This window comes from Garra rufa, chromosome 10, assembly GCF_049309525.1.
Source record: "Garra rufa chromosome 10, GarRuf1.0, whole genome shotgun sequence".
Classification (NCBI taxonomy): Eukaryota; Metazoa; Chordata; class Actinopteri; order Cypriniformes; family Cyprinidae; genus Garra; species Garra rufa.
This window is the reverse complement of record NC_133370.1, coordinates 12386210-12412730: the sequence shown is the minus strand read 5'-3', so window position 1 is coordinate 12412730 and position 26521 is coordinate 12386210. Positions and strand designations below refer to the sequence as shown.

The following is a 26521-nucleotide window of genomic DNA, read 5'->3' as shown; positions in this document are numbered from 1 at the left end:
TCCAAATCCTTTATTTGATTATGGCTTGGTAGAATTGTTTAAATTTCCAAATACCTGCAATGCTCTGACACTCTCACACAAGGAATAGTGTGTACGCCTGCTTATACCCTGACATTATTTTAAAAAGGAAATGGGTTTTTAAGACTTGTATGGCTTAATATAACAAAAGTGATGTCTTTTGCTGACATATGCAGTAGAAAACCCATTAAAGATACATTATTTTAAGAAATCCACATTGTTTTATACATTTTGGACTATGGGGGCGACATAAATTAGATGACAGATTTTAAATATAAAATACTGAGCTTGCAGGTGGTGATAGAAATAAGTGTAGGCCTAAACCAAATGGCACACTTTCGATTTTTAACCACAAGGAGTCTAAACACCCTGGATATTGAGTGAAATCCGCGCTGAGAAACTCCTTCAGTGGCTGTGGCGTCATGACAAGCATCGACAGGTTTACATCCTGCCCGAATGACATCTAACGTTTCTTGTCTCTGCCGTTTGTAAGCTCTTTCAGTAGCTGTGGTCTACTAAAAGCCTGAAAAGGCATCAGGGCTGAAGTGGAGAGAACAAAGATGCAGGTCTTTAGGAAGTTTTATTCGTCCATAGGCATCTTCCCGTTCTTTTTTTCTGTTACTATTGCTAGGAAAGCCATGAAGACTTACATCGCTTCTCTTGCTGTCCTTGTTGTTATTAAACCCGGACAATGTGGCATTGTATCAGCATTTTTTTTTCTAAGTTGTGTATTATGAGTTTTGTTGCACCAGTAGTTTACCCAGTGCAACCATTTCATGTCACCAAAATAATAGCACTCCCATAGTCCAAAATATGTATAAAACAATGTGGATTTTTAAAATAATGTAAATCATGGGTTCTTTCATTCTACCACATACAGTTGAAGTCAAAAGTTTACATACACCTTGCAGAATCTTCAAAATGTTAATTATTTTACCAAAATAAGAAGGATCATACAAAGTGCATGTTATTTTTTATTTAGTACTGACCTGAATAAGAAATTTACATAAAAGACATACAAGAGAACATAATAGTCCCTTGTTTGTCCTGAACAGTTAAACTGCCTGCTGTTCTTCAGAAAAATCCTTCAGGTCCCACAATTTTTGGGGGTTTTTCAGCATTTTTGTGTATTTGAACCATTTTCAACAATGACTGTATGACCTGAGATCAATCTTTTCACACTGACGACAACTGAGGGAGTCATATGCAACTATTACAAAAGGTTCAAACGCTTACTGATGCACCAGAAGGAAACAATGCATTAAGAGTGAAAACTTTTGAACAGAATGAAGATGTGTACATTTTTCTTAGTTTACATAAACATCATTTTTTTTTCATTTAGTACTGCCCTTTATAAGCTACAGAAGATACTTACATGTGTCCCAGAAGACAAAATAAGTCAAATGTACCCTGATCTTCAAATTGAAAATGTTTTCACTCCCCGGCTCTTAATGCATCGTTTTTCCTTCTGAAGCATTTTGAGCATTTTAAAGTTTCTAAGTTGTCCTCAGCGTGAAAAGATGCATCTCAAAATCATACAGTCATTGTTGGAAAGGGTTCAAATACACAAAAAAAGCTGAAAAACCAAACAATTTGTGTGATCTGAAGGATTTTCCTGAAGAACAGCAGGCAGTTTAACTGTTCAGGACAAACGAGGGACTCATGAACAAACGTAACTGAACAAAAAAACAAAACAAAAAAAAAACACACAGCTTTGGATCATTCAGGTAACAACAAAGAATCAAGTGCATGTAAACTTTTGAACATGGTCATTTTTATAAATTCAACTATTATTTTCTACTATTTGTATGTGCATTTTGTATGATCCCTCTTATTTTGTTAAAATAATTAACATTTTTCAGATTCTGCAAGGTGTATGTAAACTTTTGACTCTTATTTCAGTAAGAGACATCATTTATTTTATATTAAGCCATACAAGTCTTAATACCCAGGGTTTCCAGGTTTTAACTTGAGCATTGTGTTTTTAGAATACTGTCATGTTTGAGATACCACAAGATACAAGACTCTCAAGCTCTGTAGTCAAACATGTCCATCTAGCCACATTTACATAGAAAAACAATGGAAAAGCAGCACAGTGTAAATTCAAAAACACATTCTGTATGAACCGCCCCTAAGCCGCATTAATTTCGTATGGGTAATGAAGACTCATGTGTCTCAGTAATTTAACAGCTTGTGCTTTTAAATCTTGCAAACAGTTGTGATACTGCAGTGCAGTACGTCATAACTAGCTGTTACTATATATAAAATGATGAGCACAATTTTTAAAGGATACATTTACAAAGCACCCACGCATAATAATAATCTTGTGTTAACTTATTATGTGCATGAATGCCATTATATTGTACATCTGCCTGAAGATCTGTTCAGAAAGGCATGTATTATTTTTTCCTGCATCACGTGACATACAATGCAAGGTGTAAAGAATGAAAACACCGTCAGATGCTATTATTTCCATGCAATGCTATGAGACATAATGTATTCCTATATACCTAGTGACAAACGAGCACTAAATACCAGGATGGAGCCAAGTGGTTGGAGGGGAAGGATTGAAAAATAACAGTCAGCGCTCTGTGAAATCAACCGAAAAGGAAAATCGTTTCACGGGCAGAGGAAGCTATTGCATTTTGATGAAAGATTACAAAGATAAACTGTTTTTCTTTAGAATAACATGCATTTTCTGATTCTGCTCTGTCCGCATCACTTGCTATCTTGCACTGTCCAAATGACAAAAAAAAAGTATTCTTCAAAGGTTCAAAATAATATTTATAAAATGTACAAATTCAACTCGACCCTGAATTTGGTTTTGACAAATTAAATGTGATAGACATGAATGTTATAAAAGTGATGTGGATTTAAGCAGTGCTTTTTTCACAAAAGTGAGCACTCAATTATCCATTCTTACACACTTCTAAGCTCACTGCAGTGCTGACTGACAGCTAAGTGCTTGATATTGATGTGTGTGTGTGTGTGTGTGTGTGTGTGTGTGTGTGTGTGTGTGTGTGTGTGTGTGTGTGTGTGTGTGTGTGTGTGTGTGGATATGTGTGTGTTTTGCAGGTGGCAGAGCAGCTGATGACTATAGCCTATGAAAACGGGGTCAACCTCTTTGACACCGCAGAGGTCTATTCAGCTGGGAAGTGAGTTTAACCTTTAGCCTTACAACACGTAAAGTGTCTAAATCCAACCAGACATCTATAGCATACTATCTAACTAATCTAAACCTTGCATACTAGAACTTGAATGGGCAATACTGGCTGAAATTGGGATTCAGCCAGTGTGTAAAAGCACAAATAACCCTGCATTACAGTTCAGATCCAAACTTGCCAAGCTGATTCATCTAAACCTGTTAGCAGAAGGGAATTCAATCATTTTTGCATCATTGTCTGGAATGCTTTTGCACCAAATTCACTAAAGGAATTATGCATTCAGGTTGAAATGCAAACAGCCACAAATTTAGTGCTAAATGCAATTTGCATAGATCAATTTCAGCTTGCAGGTCCGTTTCTAAATGTGTTAGGTAGTGAATGGCGCAACAGACTCGGTGCAGAGTTATCGTATTTTTCTGAGACTGTATATCATTACTTCACCACTGTCATACGTCTGGATATGTGCCTGGTTGTAAAGCTATTCTCCATTCTTTGAGCATCATTTGATGAATTACTGTTGTCATGATCACTATAAAAGTAGACTTACATTCATTTTAAATAAGCTTTAAATTTCCTCCAGCTTTAGACAGTACCCATAGCTCAACATTAACTGCGAAAGGCAAATAGTGCTGACGTTTGTGAATCTGCCGACTTCTATAATGTAACTCATGCATACAAAGGAGGTGTGTTTACGCTGAAAAATGACAGTAACTTTAAAGTTAAAGTTTAAATATATGCATAGAACAGTGCTATAGTAGCTCTATAGTGAATTCACCTAGCTGTGCCATGGAAAAACTATCCAAATCCAACAATGAAATCTTAAAAAGCACTCAAAATGTGTCTGTCTTCTTCACAGGGCTGAAATAATCCTAGGAAACATTATCAAGAAGAAGTGTTGGAGGTATTTGTCTTGGTTCTATCATATTATCATTTTAATCATGCATTGTCATTGGCTGAGAAATGTATAAGACTTTTGCCTTCCCCCAAAGTCCATAATCTGTCTGTGTGTGCACAGGAGATCCAGTCTGGTTATCACCACTAAGCTATACTGGGGAGGAAAGTAAGTATCTGCCTGTTTTTCTTTATTTCTTTCTTCTTGTCTGCCTCTCTATCTGTCTATTGTATCTGTCAATAACAACAACTCTCATTTTCTCCTTGAGATTTAGGCTCTTAGATGTAGTCCACTTATATAAGCTTACCTTTTTCTTTCTTTCTTTCTTTCTTTCTTTCTTTCTTTCTTTCTTTCTTTCTTTCTTTCTTTCTTTCTTTCTTTCTTTCTTTCTTTCTTCCTTATTTCTCTAGGGCAGAGACAGAGCGTGGGCTCTCTAGGAAGCACATTATTGAAGGTAGATATTCTTCTTCTTTCTTCTAATTCCCCTGTCGTTTGTAATTGACCTGAACCTTTTTTTCTTCGTTTCTTTCTAGTTCCGTCCTCCTTTATTGATTTTTTTTTTCTCTTTCACTGCAGTAGACTGTGTGTGGCCTTGTTCCTAATAAAAGCTCAGCACCCACACCAGCATTCATTCTTAAACCGTGTGAGATTCTCTCTTTAGATCCTTTTTGATAAATTATTATACAGTAACACATGCAAACTGAAGTATTGATCCAAATACAGTATGTATATAGATACAGAAATCATTTATTCTGTATGTTTGCTGTCTTGTTTTCCAGTAAAAATTTCTGAACATCTTTAAAACAAGATACATTTATATGAAAAGCATAATACAGATATTAAAGGATTAGTTCACTTCCAAAATAGAAATTTCCTGATGATTTAGTCATAGATTTAGTCATCCAATGTTCAAGTCTTTCTTTCTTCAGTCGAAAAGAAAGTAAGGTTTTTGAGGAAAATATTTCAGGATTTTTCTCCATGTAGTGAACTTCAATGGGGACTTCAAAGACCCAAATTGCAGTTTTAATGCAGCTTCAAAGGGCTCGACATGAGTCATTTTCTTAAAAAAAAAAAGAAAATTTATAAACATTTTAAACACAAATGCTCATCTTGCACTAGCTTGAATTCATGCATTGCGTAATTACATTGGAAATGTCACATGTGATATAAGCAGAAGTATCCCCCAATGTTTACGAAGCGAACGTGCAAAGAAAGTCAAACGCCCTTTATAAAAAAGGAAAAACAACATTGTACATCTGAAGAACCTTTCTGTTTCACAAAAGGTTCTTCGTGGCAAAAGAAAGTTCTTCAGATTATAAAAAGGTAATAAAGAGATGATTCTTTAAAGAACATTTGACTGAATGGTTCTTTGTGGAACCAAAAATGGTTCTTCTATGCCATCACTCTGAAGAACCTCTTAGAGGAGTATTTGTGGTTAATATATATATATATATATATATATATATATATATATATATATATATATAATTTATTTATTTATTTATTTTTAAATGACCAATCGCTTTGCTAGACAAGACCCTTATTCATCGGATGGGATCGTGTAGAGCCCTTTGAAGCTGCATTGAAACTGAAATTTGGACCTTCAACCTGTTGATCCCCATTGAAATCCACTATATGGAGAAAAATATTTTCCTAAAAAATATTAATTTTGTTTCGACTGATGAAAGAAAACATCAAAAAATTAAAAAAATTAATCTGGAAGTTTTAAGCATGCTTAGAAATTGGAATCTACTGGAAACAAGACAAAAAAATTAAATTAGCATAATTAAAAAAAAACATGCCATTTGTCATTTGTTAAAGGGTTTCCATTTATTTTGTAATTTATTTTTATTTAACCATTTTAGTACCCATTGTTTTAGTCTCTTTTTAAAGAAAGATCTTGTGATTATTGGCAATAGTACTAAATGTTCCTGACACAAAAGTATGGTAAAAGACATGCCTTACTGAATTCAGATTGCTTTAATAGCCTAACTCATAATTAAAATGGCATATTCTGATAATTGACCGCATGAATTATGTGAAGTGTTTAAAATCATAAGCTTTATTTGAGTGCTTAATCAAGAGTGTAAATCTACATGTAATAATATTCTGATTTATCTGATTTATCTGCTCTATTACTGTATTTCTATGAGACGGAGACATAAGATCTGTAATGCCATTTCTGTATCACTTTCAGATTGATAAAATTCACTGATTGTATTTCATGAAACTAATTGAATCATTCGCATACTGCGTTCATCGCTTCCTCCCTCCCATTCTCCCAAGTTATTTTCATCACTCCAGTTTGTGTGTAGTTTTACTTCCTGGCTCACATCTCTCTCCTCTCCTTGCTAGCTTGTGTTTGTTTGACATTGTTTGTGGGCTAGAAAGAAACGTCTGTTTATCCTCTGTGTACTTAAAAAAAGCTCCCTGCTAAGAATATCTCCTCCACAAACCCAGAAAATTCTGACTGATTAGAGCCGTGGCGGATGCGAGGGCGCGCTCCACAAGCACGGGCCCGATTAATGAGTCTGAGATTGGCTGGATTACAATGTTTTTGTGAGAGGACGAGCGTGGGGTATATCTGTCAGATTAATTTCAGTATGGCGGAGTAATCATGCCAGCGTCTGATCACCTGAAAGCAATATGACAACTTTGTTTCAACACACCTGGTCTCTCTCTGTTGTACTCTCCCAGCCAAGATTTATTGGCATGACTGGAAAGTTTTGCCAGTCCATAATTTTCACAGTACTTTAATACAGGTGTGTAAAATAAGAAAAGCTACAGTACAGCATGTGTATTATTTGAAAGAAAAGCTCAATTGCAATGAAGAATAAATGTGTTCGGGGTGTTCAGGGGTCGAGTGACCCCAAAAAGTATTTGGACACTTAAGAAGTACTCAAAAAAGTTTGAATGCCATTGCATTAAGCAACAAAATGTCAAACCAAATGGCATTTATTTAAAAGGAAAAACAGCGCAAGCACTTTTCATAGAAAACATTTCTGAGGTTCTTAATGGAAAAACAACAAATATAACATTTCAAAGAAATTAATACTTTTATTCAGCAGGGATTGATCAAAAGTGACAGTAAAGACATTTATCATGTTAAAAAAGATGTCTACTATAAATAAATGCTGTTGTTTTGAACTTAATATTCCTTAAAGAATCCTGATTTCCACAAAAATATTAATCAACTGTTTTCGACATTGATAATAATATGTGACCCTGGACACACAAATCCAGGATATGAAATCTGAATAAATAAGCTTTCCATTGATGTATTGTTTGTTAGGATAGGACAGTATTTGGAGATATAAGAGATATAACTGTTTGAAAATCTGGAATCTGATGGTGCAAGAAAATCTAAATATTGAGAAAATCGCTCAAATTAAAGTTGTTCAAATTAAGTTCTTGGCAATGCATATTACTAATTAAAAATTATGTTTTTATATATTTACAGTATGAAATTTACAAAATATCTTCATGAAACATTATCTTTATTTAATATCCTATTGATTTTTGGAAGAAAGATCAGTAATTTTGACCCATACAATGTATTGTTGGCTATTGCTACAAATATACATGTGCAGTTTATGATCGGTTTTGTCGTCCAGGGTCACATATAATAGCATCAAATCATATACAGTCAAACCAAAAATACCAAACACCAAAATAATTTTTGATATTTTTTGGGTTCAGGACACTATAATTCATTTATGTAAGTGAGGATAATAAAATAAAGTAAACTGTGACATATTATACCCAAAGATTCTTCATACAGTGGGCTATCAGTAAAATTGATAAAAAAAATTTGAGACCAAAAATTATTCAGACACTTTGACCTGACAATGTTTTCCTAAGAGTTTTTTCTTTAAATGCTAATGCAAACTTTTTATACCACAGACTGAACACAATTAAGCATTGCTTGGTAATTGGTCAACAAAAAATTGATAGTTGTGTAAATATTGTCATACTAACAGTCGTCTGAATTTTTGGTTGATTGTAATCCATTAAATACCTTTCTATCAAAGTTATCAGACATTATCAAGATGAATTTGTTCTGACACAGTTTAACTCATTTTTGAAACTATACCCAGCAAGCAATTTTTGGTCTAAAAGACGTCTATTAGCCGTGAAAACACAGCCCAGACGTCTAGGCTAAAACAGGTTTGTATTTGGGCTGTCAGTGAAAATTTAATAGACGTCTAAATATATCCCAATATTAGACTAGTCATTAATTTAAAAAAAATAAATAAATTAAACCATAAAACCTTGTAAATGTTGCTGAGTTTGCTTACAGGATGGAATATCATACATCTAACTAGTTATTTTGCCAAAAAAAAAATGGCATGCAACCAAATTCAAGGTTATTTGGGCTGGAAGTGGGTTACACATAGCCGGACTATATCGGGTTTTCTAGTTAACCCAGACGGTGAAATGACGACTATTGCTTGCTGAGTAGCGATTAAACTCTGATAATGTTAGAAATGTTGAAGGTGTCTGAATACATTTTGGTTTGACTGTACAATGTTTTCTGAAGGGTCATGTGACCTATAGTAATAATGCTAAAAAATTCGGCTTTGGATCACAGGAATAAGTTACATTTTAACATATATTAGAAAATAAAACAGTTATTTTAAAATGGAATAATAATAGTTCAATAATAATTGTCTATAGTTTTATGTGACTTTAATTTTACGTGTGGCTGAAGTGGCTTTTTTGGGGCCACTGGAGGGTCTATAAATAGGGATGAAATAATATATTGGTTGACATGATAACTGCAAATTATTTTGTGTTCCCAGTTTTTATACCATTACATATGTAATATTTATGCTGATAACTAATAGAATGGCTCTTATACATCTGTACTGTGTTGTGTTCATAGTTGAAGTAGCTCCAGTCTTGAATTTCTACAAGTTATAGTAGAGATATTGGATGCTATCAATATTAATATACCCTAGTCTATAAATAAACACAAATAAACATATTGCTAACTGCCCTTAGTTTTGTTCTCTGTCTCTTTCTCTTTGTTTCTGAATGGGACCATGATGTGACAGTCAGACTGGATCATTCATCCTTTTTCAATTTTTTTCCTCTCCTCTGGTGTCTGCAAAACTGTACTTTTCTAATCCTCTCTCAACTGCTCACCTGATCCTATTTTTGCTCTGTCTGAGTTTCCTCTTTCTTCTCATCCCTCTATCTCTTTTCACACTTCTGGCTGTCAGATAGCTGGCAGCTCAGAATGAATGTAGGCCCTTAGGCAACTACATGAGTTTCTGTCATCATTTTAAATCTTTTCTGTTTTATAGAATAGTTGAATGAAAGTTCATTTACTTGCCCTTATGTTGCTTTAAGCCCTTTTTTTCTTCACAAAATACAAAATATTAAATTAAGCAAAATGTTTATACTACTCTTTGAATGAAGATACATAGAAAGTGGGAGCGTTTAAGCTCTGAAATTGAATAAAGCAGCATAAAAGTGTCATAAATGTGGTCCATACAACTTGTGTTTTATATTCCATGTCATATATATTTATCAGTTTTGTTTTCTAGCAGATTTTGGTGCAATTCACTTTCACACCAACCAATCAAATCAAACTATGAATACAAAAAACCTGGACACTTTCTTATACTTCTGTCTCTTTTTTTCTCTGTAGGCCTGAGGGGTTCTTTGCAAAGGTTACAGCTGGAGTATGTGGATGTGGTTTTTGCCAATCGCCCTGACAGCAATACTCCTATGGAGGGTAGGTGAGGCTTAGGCCCAAAACAGAAGTAGCTACGCTGATGCTTCTAGCTTTGCAAGCTCGATTTTGTGCAACATTGCATTCTGAAATGTGTTAGAGGCAATTCGTAAAGCAATGCAAGTATGCAGTGGATTTATAGAACTGTCGCAAGAGTAGCTATAGCATTAGCATAAACTGTCAGAGAGTTTTCTTTTTACTGTAATAGCTGTGCAACAGTTTGAAGAGAGTCTTGCTGAGCAAGTTATTTAAAATTGATTTATCTAGCTACCTGAATAAAAACACATCCAGTATAATAGCAGACATTTAGAGGAAACTCTAGTGCCCCCTGTAGGTCTAAGATTTGTTATCACTTAAGCAATGCTAGAACAGTTTAAGTGCACTATTGTTCAAAAAGTTTGGGGTTGGTTCAATTTTTCAGTTGTTTCTTGAAAGAAATCTATGCTGACCATTTATTTGATAAAACATAGAGTAAACACAGTAATATTGTGAAATATTATTAATTTTTTTTTCTATTTGAATATATTGTAAAGTGTAATTTATTCTTGTAAATGTTTAGCAGCCATTATTTTATTCTTCAATGTCACATCATCCTTGAGAAATCATTCTAATATTCTAATATTGATTTGCTGCTCAAGAAACATTCCTTTACGATCAATGTTGAAAACAGTTGTGCTTCTTAAAGGCATAGTTCACCCAAAAAATAAAATTCTGGCACCCTCGTGTTGTTCCGAACCTGTAAGACCTTCGTTCATCTTCGGAACACAAATTAAGATCTTTTTGCTTATATTCTAGAGTTTTCTGACACTGCATAGTCAGCAATGCAACTGACATGTTCAAGGCCTAGAAAGGTAGTAAGGACATTGATCAAATACTCCATGTGACATCAGTGGTGCAATGGTAATTTTATGAAGCTATGAGAATACTTTTTTGATTTGGAACGACATGAGGGTGAGCAATTAGTGACAGAATTTTTATTTTTAGGTGAACTATGCCTTTAATAGTAGTGTGGAATCCAGCAAAACTCTGCAGGAAAGTGGACCTTGAGAGCCAGAGTTGAGAAACCCTGATTTAATGCGTAATGGAACGGTAGTGTATGTTTAATGGGACTCTGTGTCCCTTTTTACATACTTGGTCTAAAATATGTTTCTGGCCTCAGTCTGTGTGTATGTGTGTATGTGTGTGGGTGAGTGTCTGTGTGTAAAACAGGATGTAGGGTGCTATTTCCATACATCTCAGGAGGCCATTTTTCATAATCCCAGTCTAACCTCTCTCTCACTCCCTTTCGATTTCTGTGGCACTGCAGCGCTAGGGAAGTCTACTTCTTATGTCTTATACTTCACTCTGTCCATCACCATATCTGTCTTTCTCTCTGTTTGACTCTTTCTCTCTCTCTCTCTCTCTGAAGGGGATTAGAGACTTGCCCATGGGGTACATGGTGTATTTTAAGCCGCTCTTTCCCTGCTGTGTCTTCAAACTCCAAACCTTTCTCTCTCACACTTATAAACACACACACAACCCTGTACAGCTATGTTTGTGAGGACATTTATTGACACAATGCAATTTCTAGCTCCTTACCCTAAACCTACCCATCAAAACTAAGTGCCTCACCCAATCCCTTACCTTAAATCTAACCTTTACCCAATTATAACCTGATACCTGATCCATAAAACCAAGTCTTGTCTCTTAAACAGGCCATTAAAGGGATTTCAGAAAGTGAAGACCAGCCAAAATGTCCTCACTTTACTGTATTTGTCCTCACTCCGATGATCTAAATCGGCCCTCACAAAGATAGCTGTACTAGTGTACACATATACACACACACACACAATATAATACATTTACTACAATATAAATGAGGACATACCGTTTATATAGTTTTACAGGTGCAGCTTAATTTTATTTTATTTCCAGGACATCCCTAAAAGTCCCAAAGAGAGGTTTTATTAGATTTAGCTATCTTTTGGGGACAACTTTGTTAGTAAATCCACATGCACCTGATTTCTGCCATTGGACTATGTTAGGATTTTTTCCTGTCTGTATGAGCGAGTCTTATCAACACGTAAACACATTTAACATCAGGGTTACAAGCCAGAAAAGTAATGCATAGACTTCCTCCACTGTGAGGATAATCTCAAGAGGACTCTCCATACAAATCAGAGCTTTAAAGCCGCGGTGGGGGGAAAGCAGGAGATCTAACAAAGTAAAACGTTTAATCATCGTTCTACCATCGAGGCTGGAATGATTTTAATCCAAATTGATGTGCAGTGTGTTCTTGGCACGTATAGTTAAATCCTCGTGGGAAGATAATGATAGTAGGGTATTTTAATAAAAGAACATTTCGGTACTGAACTGAGAACAAATTTTACTGGCTTCCCTGGAGATTTGGTGATATGTTTGCCATGTTGAGATTTGTGAGACAGACGTGAGATCATCAATGTGATGCTGGTCCAGTCCAGATATCTTAGTACTGTACATATATGGCCTTCAAGGGGAAAAAATACCTTAGTTTTATTCTAAGGCCCAAACTGAGGGGAAAAAATGCAATAAGTGCAGTTGCTGATATTTATTTGACTATATACAATGCCTTGCGAAAGTATTCATACCCCTTTAAAAATTTTTACGTTTTATGTTGCAGCCGTATGTTAAACTGCTTTAAATGACCTTTTTTTTCTCACATCAATCTACACACCATAATGACAAAGCAAATGTATTAAACATAAAAACCTTAAGTGATTCCAATGCATAAGTATTCATACCCTTATCTGGGACAGTTAAAATTTAGCTCAGGAGCATTCATATTGCTTGTAGTTGTTACTACACTTCGAGTGAACTTAACCTGTGGCAAAAATTAATTAAATGGGTGTGATTTGGCACACACATCTTAATTAAAGGTCTAACAGCTGAAAATGCACATCAGAGCAAAAACCAAGCCCTGAGGTAAAAAAACAAAAAAAACTGCATGTAGAGCTCAGAGACAGGATTGCATCAAGCCACACATCTGGGGAAGAGTTCAGAAAAAAAAATTGCTGCATTGAAGGTTTACAGAAGCATGTAGTCTTTGTTACCCCTAATGGAAGAGGTTTAAAACAACCACGACTCTTCCAAGAGCTGGCCTCCTGGCCAAACTGAGCAATTGATAAAGAAGGGCCTTGGCTAGTGTGGTGACCAAGAAGCTGATGGTTGTCTAGTTGAGCTCTTGATCATATATGCAGATGGGAGAAACTTACAGAAGAACAAACATCCAACAACTAATCTGGGCTTATGGTGCTGTGGCAAGACTCAATCCTTTTCTCAGTGAAGACACATGTAAAAACACTTGGAATTTGCAAAAAAAAAAAAAAAAGGCATCTGAGGGATCCTCAGAGTCTGTGGACTGATGAACCTCAATTCCAAGCATCATGTTTGAAGGAAACTAGGCACTGCTCATCACCTGCAGGGTACCATCTTAAAAGTAAAGTGTGCTGGTAGCAGCCTCATACTTCGGGGCTGTTTTTCAGCAGTAGGGAATGAGGAACTTGTCTGAGTAAGAAAAGCTCAGAAAATATTGAGATAGCCCTAATAAAAACCCAGTGCAGAACATTCAGAACCTTAGACTGGGCAGAAGGTTCAACTTCCAACATGACAGTGACCCTAAGCACACAGCAAGAGTGGCTTACAGACAACTCTGTGAATGTCCTTGAGTGGCCCAGCCGCAGCCTGAGATTGAACCCAATCAAACATTTCTGGAGAAACCTGAAAATGTGCATCTGCCCCCATCTAACCTGGCAGAGCCTGAGAGGTGAAGAGGTGAGGCGAAGAATGACAGACAAATGTTGATGTGCAAATCTTGTTTCATCATACCCGAAAAGACTAGAGGCTGTGAAAGTTCAGCTTAGTACTAAGTTAAGGGTATGCATTCTTATGCAATGTACTTATTTGAGTTTTTTTTATATTTAATGAATTCCTGAAATTGTGGCAATTCTATTTTTGCTTTGTCATTATGGTGCATGGAGTGTATTGATGTGGAAAAAAATAATTTGAAACAGTTTAACATAAGGCAGCAACATAAATGTGAAAGAAATGAAGGGGTATGAATACTTTCGCAAGGCACTGTAAAACCATATAAAACACTAAAATAGTTGATGTAAGAAGTAGTTTATATAATATGTGGATAGAATTTTGCACAGGCAAAGTTAGAAAGATTATTTGTAATGTTTTGGCGCAATGCAGTACCATATACATACCATACCTTTCATTTCCAGTGCATTAGTGTGAATGTAATTTTGTTAGCTTTTTACAAACTGAGGGAAATACAGTCATTATTTTCTGCAGTAACTGAAAGTATGCCATGGGTGCTGTCGATAAAACATAACTTGTATTGAAAAACTGTGGGATAACACATGGTCTCTATGCATTTAAATATCTCTAGGTCGCGTTCATAAATTAATGAATACAGCTTTACTCTATAATGCCCTTATGGCCTGTAATATTTGTTGGCATTTTAATAAACACCAAACACGTATCTGTGTTTATTAGTGTTTATCTTATAGACTAAGCACCTACTGGCTGTTTCCTCAAGCCTCAAATGACCTATTCGTGTTTGAATCGTCCACATCAGTCTATAGTAGAGATATTAAAGCCACAAATCAAAATCATACAGCAATGCTGTCTCTCTGTTCCCACACATACAATCAAATCAAGCTATAGTATGACACAATTACATGCAGCACAGAATGACTAATACCTTACTAAGAAGTATTGTGGAGGTACCAGGATACTTTCTAAACTTGGCAGAGTTTGCTAAGCATTATGGGTAATGATTAGGGATAATTCTACAACTGTTTAGAGCACTTACACTATATCTTGTCTTGCTGCATTCTGGGTCTTTTATATAGAAATGAATACTTTTATTCAGCAAGAAGCATTAAATTAATCATTTCTGATGTTGCAAAATGTTTCTGTTTAAAATCGTTTGAACGTTCTATTCATCAAAAAAAAAAAAATGTACCACGGATTCCACAGAAATATTACATGGCACAACTGTTTTTTTAACATTGATAGTAAGTAATGTTTCTTGAGAAGCAAATCAACATATTAGAGTGATTTATGAAGGGTCATGTGACTGAAGACTGGAGTAATGGTGCTGAAAATTCAGCTTTGTATCACAAGAATAAATTACATTTTAAAATATGTTAAAATAGAAAACAGTTCATTAAAACAGTAAAAATATTTTATTATTATTATAATTGTTGCTATATTTTTTAATCAAGCCATGGTGAGCATAAAAGACTTAAAAAAAACATTAAAAATCTTATCAACTTCAAACTTTTAAATGGTAGCTTAAATTTTCTTAAAATAAACCAAGCAAGGTTGTGACTGAGCTTGAAAGGCTGCAATGATTTCTTTTTTATCTTACCATGGATGCAAATATTTTTGGGGAAGTTGCAATCAAAATCCACTCAAAAATCAGAGGGGACACGTGGGCATGGCGCATCTGCACTCGCACGCTGCAGCCTACGCACTGCAGACACCACAGACATTCACATTACATTAGATTAATACTTCAGGGTTCTGCTGTTCAGCTGCTGTTCCATCTGAACTGAGCTGGAGTCCGCAGTCTCTCGTGAGAAGAAACTGTACGATGGTTTGCTAAAGAACCATTCAATTTTGCTCACACTGACATGTGCCTCTGGCTTCCTGTGTTTTTGTCTCGCTCTCTCTTTTCTTGAGCAGATGTATTGTTGTGCTTAGCTGACGTTCACTTGGTTTTTTCTCCTCTATTCTCACCCACACACTCACATTTCTCTTCATTCGTACAGAGTTCGTAATGAGAGAGTGGGTGTGGGCTTTCATTTTCATTATGTACTGAGGTAGATTTGGCTGCTTTTTTCCACTCTTCTGTTCTTTTTTTAATCTCTTTTCACCTTCTCTTGCCTTTTTCCTTCTCAGAAGTTCTTTTGTTTTTCATGTTCGTACATTTAACCATTGCTTTGGTTTCACAAAGAGTGGGCTAGATTGTACTACCTGCCTAGCCTAGAAATCTAGACGCACCCTAGCGGCAGCAAAAATTATTTTGCAGCCAGGTGGGTCTAGACACTCTCAATAGACCTTCTAGCTGCAAAAACCCAAATTGGGTCAGGCCAATCACAACGCGTATAGAGTAGGCGGGGCGGTCTTAACATATGACGACAGAGTTGCGACGGCTGCCACTTGTTGAAAAACAAAGAATGGCGGCTGCAGCTGTCGAACAGCGGTCTTTCGAATCGGCTTTGGCCGCGACTCTGGAGGACTTGGAGTTAAGTTTTTCTTTAAGAAACGAGCAAAGAACGGCACTTAAGTCATTTTTAAAAAAAGGAAGATGTGTTTGGAGTTTTGCCGACTGGATACGGAAAAAGCTTAATATACCAATTATACCAACTACGTCACCTTCTTCGTTGCTCTGATTGGTTGAAGCGCTATCCTATTGCGTGCATAGGGATTTTGAGAGACAACCGTTTATCCCGCCCCTCGGAGTAAGCCGCGTCTATGGAGAGTTTCCAGACTAAACATCTTGATGTAAGTCTGGCTCGCCAGGCTACTACCTGCCCACTTAAGTAAGAAAAGTGTGCATATGCTCAGATTTGATCTTAGAGTGTATGCTTAAATCCACACCAATGCTCATATTTGAAAAAAAAAAAAAAAATAGCTGTGATGTGGAAAAGTTGTAGGAGCTGTTCTTGCAGCTCGTTGTTCTTTTATATGTTAATGACATTAATTAGAAGTCGAGAGAGCTAAAACCATAGTTGCGCGCAAGTTCAAGATCATTTGCCATTCATAGATTTCACCTCTGTAAGAGACGCGTATGTGCGTTTTCTGTACATACATTTATTCTATCAATCACATGTACGCATATTTGAGAGATGATCGTAAGATCAAATTTAGGATGGTTTCTGAGCAACATTTTATAAATGAGGCCCCTGGCTGACATGACATGTACTGTAACTGACCACAGCTTTGTTTTAGTGTCTCTTTTAGGCCCTGTGGTTTTTGAAATATCACAAAACAGGCTGGTGCAAAGAAAAAAAATATATAAGGAATATTTCACTGTCACACCCCCGGACTTTCTTGTTTGTTTTTTCCCATTTTCCCCGCTGTTCTGAGTGTTTTGGTTTCTCCGTCATTGTCTGCACCTGTCTGTGTAATTAGTCTGTGTGTTATAAGGTGTGTGTTTCCCCTGTATTCTTGTCGGTCTTTGATGTTATATGGATGTCGTACCCTGCTGTTCCTGTGTCTGCTTGTATTCCGTTGGATTTATTAAATATTCGTCTTTTACCTATACAGTTTATTTTTTTTTGGCGTGTTCTCCTCCGTTTTGTTTCCCGTTCGTTTTTCCCAGTCTTTTTGTTTCCGTTGTGTCTCCCCCATGGATTCCTTCCTCCGTCCAGAAATCATCCTCCTCCGGCTGAAGCAGGGGGAATTACCGCTCGAGGGCTACACATCAATGTTCCAGCTAGTAGCTAACAACACCAGCTACCCGGACGACGCGCTCTGTGCGTTCTATGACGCGAGTCTTAACGCATCATGCAGAGCGCCGTCGTCCGAGGACGGCCCTCGAGCCGATTTTGCCGCGTTTGTGGAGTGGACACTGGCAAGAAAAAGACCCGAGTTCCCCGCCTGTTCCAAGGAGAATCTCGTCAGTGCCACTCCAGACCCAGAGCCCAGCCAGCCACCCCGACCCGCGGATTATGAGCCCATCAGAGCCCGAGCCCGAGCCCGGAGCGACAGCAGTATGGAGTGCCGACGGGGGCAAAACTGCTGATCAGGTGCGTGAGCCGACCATTACATCTGCGACGGTGGAGTGCTTCGTGGAGCAAGAGAGGGCGGTAGAGAGCCCCGCCCACTGCACTATCACTGAGGGTGAGCTTGAACAAGATTATGGGGATGTTATTGACTGTGTCATGGAAATACCTATCTGCCTGGATTTCCCACCCACCCTCCCTCTTCTGCCTAGTCCTGAATCTCCGCTGGTTCCGCCCAGCCTACCTGAATCCCCGTTGTCTGCTGTCTGTCCCCTTGCTCACCCTCAGCCCACCATCTGTGCGGTGGGTTCGCCGCGGGTCTGCCAGTCTCCATCGGTGTCATGGCTGGAGGATCCCTCACCATCGCCTCCAGCCTCAGAGTCCTGGACTCCGCCTCGGCCCTCCGACCCTGCGGCTCCACCCCGGCTCTCTGCTCCCTCGTCTCCGCCGTCGCCCGTCGATCCACCAGCTCCACCGGGCACCATCGTCCCTCCGGCTACGCCCTGGTCAGTCGTCGCCCCACCTTCGCCTCTGGACTCTACTCCTCCGGCTGTGCCTCGTCGCGCCGTCCCACCGGCTCTGTGGACCTCCTCCCTCCCGCGGGCACAGCCTCGGTCCTCTGTCGCTCCGGCTCCGCCGCGGATCTCCGGATCTCCATCTCCGCCTTGGTCGCCAGAGCCTTGGGTTCCGCCTTGGCCCTCCGGATCCGCGGTGTCACCCAAGATCATCGGCTTTCCGTCTCCGCCTCGGGCTCTCCCACCACCTGCTCCGCCTCCGTCAGTCGGCCCCTTGGAGTCGTCAGCCCTTCCTCCACCATGGCTCCTCCCTCCATCGGCTCCACCGTGGGAATACATCTTGGCTGCGTTCTGGGTCCCACCTGGCTCCTCCTGCTCCAGCCCATTCCTGTCACATCCTTGGCTCCTCCATCCGTCACCACCCTGGACTCCATCTTGTGCCGTCCTCCCGGTAGTCCGTCCTCCACCTAAGCCCCCTTCAAAGACTTTGTTCTGTTTCCTTTGTCTGTTTGTCGGCACGAGGACGTGCCTTCCGGGAGGGGGAGGTAATGTCACACCCCCGGACTTTCTTGTTTGGTTTTTCCCATTTTCCCCGCTGTTCTGAGTGTTTTGGTTTCTCCGTCATTGTCTGCACCTGTCTGTGTAATTAGTCTGTGTGTTATAAGGTGTGTGTTTCCCCTGTATTCTTGTCGGTCTTTGATGTTATATGGATGTCTTACCCTGCTGTTCCTGTGTCTGCTTGTATTCCGTTGGATTTATTAAATATTCGTCTTTTACTACGTCGTTGTTCGTGTGTTCCTGCCTACATCGTGACATTCACCTAGTAAAGAAAATTTGGTTATTAATTACTTACCCTCATATAAAGACCCTACAAGAAACACATTTGCATTCCCCCAAAAAGCTTTACATTTGCATTCTCTTATAAAACATTTGCGCCCTGCCTGAAAATGATTTGCATTCTCTCACAAAACATTTGTGTTCTTCCAATAAACATTGCATTCTCTCACAAATTACTAAATTATATTATATATATATATACACCACCAGTCAAAAGTTTTTGAACAGTAAGATTTGTAATGTTATTAAAAGTCTCTTTTGCTCACCAAGCCTGCATTTATTTGATTCAAAATACAGAAAAAGCAGTAATATTGTGAAATATTTTACTATTTATAAGAAGGAATAACTGTTTTCTATGGAAGTGTGTTTCTGCCGCTGAATAAAAAAGGTAATTGTGACTTTTCATCTCACAATTCTGACTTTTTTTCTGAGAAATATGAGATAAACTCGCAGTTGTGTGTTATAAAGTCAGACTTGTGATATAAACTCACAATTTTGAGAAATAATGTCAGAATTGCAAGATATAAACTCTCAATTCTGAGATTATATCAGTCTTTTTCCAACTCAAAATTGGACTTTATAATTCACAATTGCGAGATTATCTCACAATTCTGAGAAAAAAAGTCAGAATTGCCAGATACAAACTTGCAATTGCAAGAAAAAAAGTCACAATTTCAAGTTTTTATCTTGCAATTTTGACTTTTCTCAGAATTGTGAGAAACTTTTTTTAGTTTTTGAGAGGGGAAAAATATGTAAAAAGTTTGTATCACAAAATTCTGGAAAAAAAAGTCTGAATTATGACTATATCTTGCAGTTCTGACTTTATAACTCGCAATTCCAAGTTTATATCTTACAATTCTCGCAATTATGAGTTTATATCTTACAGTTCAGAGAAAAAAAGAATTGCCAAATAAAAAGTCGCAATTACTTTTGTTTTATTCAGTGGCAGAAACGGGCTTCCATAGATTTCTATTTGAATATGTTTTAAAATGTAATTTATTCCTGTGATTGCAAAGCTGAATTTTTAGCATCATTACTCCAGTCACATGATCCTTCAGAAATCAGTCTGATACTCTGATTTGCTGCTCAAAAAACATTTATTATTATTATGATGTGGAAAACAGCTGAGTAGAAGTTTTTCATGTTTCTTTGATGAATAGAAAGCTCAGAAGAACCGCATTTATCTGAAATAGAAATCTTTTGTAACATAAATGTCTTTATCATCATCACATTCATCAGCGAATCCTGAAAGAAGTGTACTCAACTGTTTTAAATATTGATAAAAAATAATATTAATAAATGTTTCTTGAACAGCAAATTAGCATATTAGAATGATTTCTGAAGGATCATGTGACTCCTGAAGACTGCAGTAATGATGCTGAAAATGTAACTTTGATCACACAAATAAATTACATTTTGAAATATATTCAATATGTTCAAAGCAGTTATTTTAAATAGTAAATGTTGCTGTATTTTGGATAAAATAAATGCAGGCTTGGTGAGCAGAAGAGACTTACTGTTCAAAAACCTTTGACTGAAAGTGTATATATATATGTATATATATGGTCAAATTTAATATTTGTTGCCAATAACCTGGAAAACTTTGGCAAATCCTGTAATTATTTTATCCTCAAAAGTACTTGTTATATCAACCTCAGTATCTTGTAAACACTCAATCTTATTTGTAGGCGGACTGAATAATAAAAAAAAACTATGTGTGTTTACTCCCAGAAGGTGCAAGCCAATCAGATTAGAGCCTGCCCGACCCAGTAAGTGCTTTCCAATTTTTGTGCAATATGTATGAGACGGTCAGGGAAGGGACAGCCGTTCCTCAGGCGTGCCTTTTGATGAGACTAGGGCAGCCCTGCGACACCGCTGTCAGATGAAGAGCGTCCCACAGACATCATTCACTGGTGGCATGTGTAGTGAAGATGAAACGCAGAGTCAGTGGACACACAACAAAGGCCAGATCACAGCAGAGTAATGGCCACGGTAAAGCGCCTTGAGTCACAACACTGATGAGACAGAGAAAAGCAACTCTTCGCATATGAAAATCTGAATGATGGAGCAATAAAGCAGCTTTATGAGCTCACGATGTAGGCGTTTTAGAGTGGATTTGGTACTCGTTGCTCTGGTACCGAACTGAACACAGAAAGCAGTATAGGTCTCTGCTAGTAATGACGCAGAACAGTAATGCCTTTAGGATGTCAGAACAGATGGCGTTCCTGTTGGCTGCAGAGTAGCGCTCTGTCAAACGTATACACCAACATCAACATCACATACAGGCGAATGTTGTTGTCTGTTCGCATTATGCTTGATCTCTGTGATAATCAGGCTTTTTTGCCCAAAATACATGGTTGGTACTTCTGCAGCGATGTAGAGCGATTTTGAAGTTGGAGGAGAAAATGAGATGGGAGTTTTTTCACATGCCCTGTCTTGATATAATTGTCTTGAACCAGAATACACAGAGTCCACTCAGAGCTAGATGAGCATTTGAGGTTAAAAAGTATATAAATTGTCTTTTCTTTTCTTTTTCTTTTTTAAGAAAATAACTGATCGTTTCGCTAGATGAGACCCTTCTTCCTCGGCTGGGATCGTTTAGAGCCCTTTGAAGCTGCATTTAAACTGCATTTTGCATTTTATATGGAGCTGCTTAGTATTTTTGTCATAACCATGCCAAATGTTTTCTTTGATGAATAGAAAGTTCAGTAGAACATTATTTGAAATAGAAAGGATTTGTAACTTTATTATGTCTGTACTGTCACATTTGATCATTTTAATGAATTCTTACAATTTATATTCATATGTGTGCATGGACACTGAAATGTACATTATTAAAGTAGTAAAATATAAGCATTTTATGTTTAGTTCACGAAATATTTAATTCATTTTAATTAAAAGGCATCAAATTCAACACATTAGTTTGACATGATTCATTTTGTTCTGTGTAATTACATAATTGTACCTAATTTAAAAATGTTTAAATAATTTTGTCATAATTTTATTGATGTGTAATAGTCAAATTTAAGTATGTAAATGTATTAATTTAATTAATTCATTTAAAATGTTTAGTAATTTGTAATTTATAGTTCATTTTATAATTATAATTACTATAATAAATTATAGTATAATTAATAATTTCTTATAGATTAAAAACTTTTTTTTAGTTATCAGTAATTAATTTATTTACGCATAAAGTTATATATTTTGTAACTTTTTTTTAAGCCTCTAAAATGTAAAATTTTAATGTTGTATGTTTCAGCATTTAAAAAAAATGTATAAAATGTAAAATATGACCTTTGACCACAAAACTATTTATTTTATTTTATTTTTTTAATTGACTTTTTAATGAAATGAAATGGCTTATAATGACTTTCCATTGATGTATGTTAATATAGGACCATATGGGGCCGAGATGCAAAGAAAAAAAATGTGTATATATATATTGAAAAAATTGTTAAAGTTGTGTAAATGAAGTTCTTGGCGATGCATATTACAAATCAAAAATTAAGTATTGATGTATTTACTGTAGGAAATGTACAAAATATCTTCATGGAATATGATCTTTACTCAATATCCTAATGATTTTTGGCATAAAAGAATAATAATTTTGACCCATACAATGTATTTTTAACTATTGCTGCAAATATACCCATGCTACTTGCGACTGGTTTTGTGGTCCAGGGTCACATATGAACATCAAATCAGGCTGCTTTAAGAATACAACATTCATTGTTGGCTTTATTGGCATGCAAACTGTCAACCCCAATACAAAGGGTTTTTTAAATATATCAATTCTTGGTTTTAGAAGTAAGTTATAAAAAAGGATGATGGTCCACACACAGATGAATAGTTAAATTCCTCCACTGGACGATAAAAACACAAATGTTCTGGCATTAAGCCTTCCACCGTGTGTTAAGGTTTAATATAACCATGTCCTCTTAAACCCCGCCATGTGGGCCATTATCCTTATTATAACTCATTGAGCAAAATGGATCTACGCACCAGCTGGACTGTGAGATGAGAGCATTTTCCTAAGGGTAAAGTTGGGTTAACAAGGCCCATTTGTGAATCTCGGGTGAGGATTCCTGCCGTTGTCTATTTGCATGTGCTTTTAGCACCCCAGAATTATGCAAATTAGATAATGGTGCAAACACAGCCACAAAAATAGTGCTGACAGCAATTTGCACTGGACTATTCTCCAGGTTACAGTATGGTTCTGAATTATAGGTAGTATAGGATGCTAGTGCTAAAATAATAATGTGTCTAGAACACTTTGGGATGAGTACAATTGTGCTGCTACGCTTGAATATACAGTACAATACAGAGAAGTTTAAAATTATTGTACCTTGTACAATAAAACTTGCTTAGTGAGGCAAAAAGCTGTTGTGTCAGTTTGATTTACAGCTTTAGAGCTTCTCGTGTTTAATCCTGTTCATTCAGACGGCTGTGAAATGGCTTCAGCTCTTTTGCATTATTAGCATTTATCCTTTGTGGAACTCTGTCAGTGTTGCCAGATCTCACAGGGAAAACATGCAACCTGTTCTGACAACACAATCTCAAAACAAGCCTTCCAAAAACATGGTTTAATAGGCTAAATACATTTGTCCTTTCAGGAGGGGAATTGCTTAATAATAATCTGATTTATTCTAGCATTTTAGTAGTTGATTTTTACAATTCAGGGACTTTCTATTATAAACATGATGGATTTTATCTGTTAGGCTGCAGAATAACTTTCATTAAAATTGTTGAGCTTGTTTGACTTTGTGCTGGACAGCTGTGCAATGATACAAAGTAATGTCTTTTAAGTATCGTTTAATGTGCAACTGGATCTGTAGATCAGTTTTTAAATTGTAAGTGTAAAAAATATGCATTATCTGAGGTTCGCCCACTTTTCAATAACGTGAAGTACAAGTCCAAAGTCGTTTAATAAGCAGACATGTCAGCTCAGCACAAGGAGAGGATGTAAACAGCGCCATCTATCGGTGACCAGACACAAATGATTTCTGCTGCACGGTGGATCTGTACCAAACTAATCCATGAAGTTTGGCTCATATTTCTTCATACATGTCATATGTTTTTACTTGTGTGTTTCAGAGATAGTGAGGGCCATGACGCATGTCATAAACCATGGCATGTCCATGTACTGGGGCACGTCACGCTGGTCAGCAATGGAGATCATGGTAAGTGGAGAGGAAAGACTTCTGTGTACTTTTCCTTAATGCCTCCTTTTGTTCTTTAAGATGAAAATTATTTTAAACTGTCATATGTAAAGCATATTAAACCGGACATCAAAATTATTTGGTTGTTTTTTTAATTGCCTATGGCAGTATGAGTGGCAGTGGTTGCTACAGTTGAAGTCAAACGTTTACATAAACCTTGCAGAATCTGCAAAATGTTTATTTTACCAAAATTAGAGGGATCATACAAAATGCATGTTATCTTTAATTTAGTACTGACCTGAATAAGATTTTTCACATAAAAGATGTTTACATATAGTCCACAAGAGAAAATAATAGCTGAATTTATAAAAATGACCCTGTTCAAAAGTTTACATACACTTGATTTTTGATACTGTGTTCTTACCTGAATGATCCAGAGCTGTTTTTTTTTTCTTTTTTTTTTTTTTCGTTTAGTGATAGTGGTTCAGGTCCCCAAAATTATTTGTTTGTTTTTCCGCATTTTTGTGTATTTGAACCCTTTCCAACAATGACTGTATGATATTGAGATCCATCTTTTTACACCAAGGACAATTGAGGAACTCATATACAGCTATTACATAAGGTTCAAATGCTGACTGATGCTCTAGAAGGAAACACAATGCATTAAGGGTGAAAACCTTTTTAATTTGAAGATCAGGGTAAATTTAACTTATTTTGTCTTCTGGGAAACATGTAAATATCTTGAATAGCTCCTGAAGGGCAGTACTAAATGGAAAAAAAATGATATTTAGGCAAAATAAGAAAAATACACACGTCTTCATTCTGTTCAATAGTTTTCAACCCCCCCTCCCTGCTTTTAATGCATCTTGTTTCCTTCTGAAGCATCAGTGAGCGTTTGAACCTTCTGTGTAATAGTTGCATATTACAGTCCCTCAGTGGTCCTTAGTGTAAAAAGATGGATCTCAAAATCATACAGTCATTGTTGGAAAGGGTTCAAATTAGGGATGCACCGATACCAATCGTTCGATAAAGCTTGCGCGTTTTGTCAGTAAAGCCGGTTCTGTAATCAGCGGTAAATGCCATCAGGTGCGTGATTTCACGTTGAGCCGTATATACTACACACAGCCGTTGTTTACCGACGAGCTGCGCATAGCAATGTTCATTATCAGTGTGAATGTGCGCAGCTCGTCTCTAAACAACGGCTGTGTGTAGTATATACGGCTCAACGTGAAATCACGCACCTGATGGCATTTACCGCTGATTACAGAACCGGCTTTACTGACAAAACGCGCAAGTTATCGACCGATAAGGATCGGTGCATCCCTAGTTCAAATACACAAAAATTATGAAAACCAAAGAATTTGTGGGACCTGAAGGATTTTTCTATAGATTTTTCTTTATCTGGGTAAAGTTGTCTTGTTTTCCAGTATCTAAACACATTCTAAAGTTGATAAAAATGAGCTTGAGACACAAAATTGCAATGGATTTGATGGCTTTTATATACATAATTGATCAATTTATTGATATTTTAATACATTCTTTTAAAATATTATTATTTTCATTATTGCCAGTGAATTAAGAAAATGAAATGAAAAAAGATGTTTAGATATATTTATTGGACAACAACACAAAAATACTCAGTGTGTGCTTATATATATATTTAGAAACTACTAAAATTATTCTCTTCTCATTTTTGTCATCTCTTTCTCTCTCTAGGAGGCGTATTCTGTAGCGAGGCAATTTAATCTGATTCCTCCTGTGTGTGAACAGGCTGAATATCATTTATTCCAGAGGGATAAAGTGGAGATGCAGTTGCCAGAGCTTTACCATAAGATTGGTAAAAACAAACACATTTTGGAAATACTCATAAATGAACATAAAAGATGATCTATGAAACAGCCTAAAAACACAGTCTTGCACTGCAGGTGTTGGTGTGGTCTCCTGGTCTCCTCTAGCCTGCGGCATAATCACAGGGAAATATGAAAATGGAATCCCAGAATCCTCCAGGGCCTCTTTGAAGGTACTTTAAAGGAATGGTTTAGGCAAAAATGAATATCTGCTGCAAATGTACTCACCCTCAGGCCATCCAAGATATAGATGAGTTGGTTTAGAATTAGAGTAGATTTGGGAAAATGTAGCATTGCAGTGGATCCTCTGGAGTGAATGGGTGCCATCTGAATGAGAGTCCAAACAGCTGATAAAAACATCACTATAATCCACAATAATCTCCAGTCCATCAGTTACCATTTTGTAAAGCAAAAAGCTCAGTGTTTGTAAGAAACAAATCCCGCAAGGCATTTTAACTTTAAATAGTTGCTCTAGCTGTTTGGACTTTGCATTCTGACGGCACCCATTCACTGCACAGGATCTATTAATGAGCAAGTGATGCTAAACTAAATCTTGATTTTTAGATGAATTGTTCCTTTAATCCTC

General features: G+C 36.9%; 1 protein-coding gene across 1 annotated transcript in view; it reads left to right on the top strand.

The window, feature by feature from the left end:
- kcnab1b (potassium voltage-gated channel subfamily A regulatory beta subunit 1b) overlaps positions 1 to 26521 on the top strand; it is a 61465-nt gene that overhangs the window by 31473 nt on the left and 3471 nt on the right. The window contains exons 4-11 of the mRNA XM_073849091.1: positions 3094 to 3173; positions 4039 to 4083; positions 4198 to 4242; positions 4485 to 4528; positions 9731 to 9817; positions 24024 to 24109; positions 25805 to 25925; positions 26014 to 26108. Coding sequence (XP_073705192.1) covers positions 3094 to 3173; positions 4039 to 4083; positions 4198 to 4242; positions 4485 to 4528; positions 9731 to 9817; positions 24024 to 24109; positions 25805 to 25925; positions 26014 to 26108 — 603 coding nt within the window. The remainder of the gene's footprint in view (positions 1 to 3093; positions 3174 to 4038; positions 4084 to 4197; positions 4243 to 4484; positions 4529 to 9730; positions 9818 to 24023; positions 24110 to 25804; positions 25926 to 26013; positions 26109 to 26521) is intronic.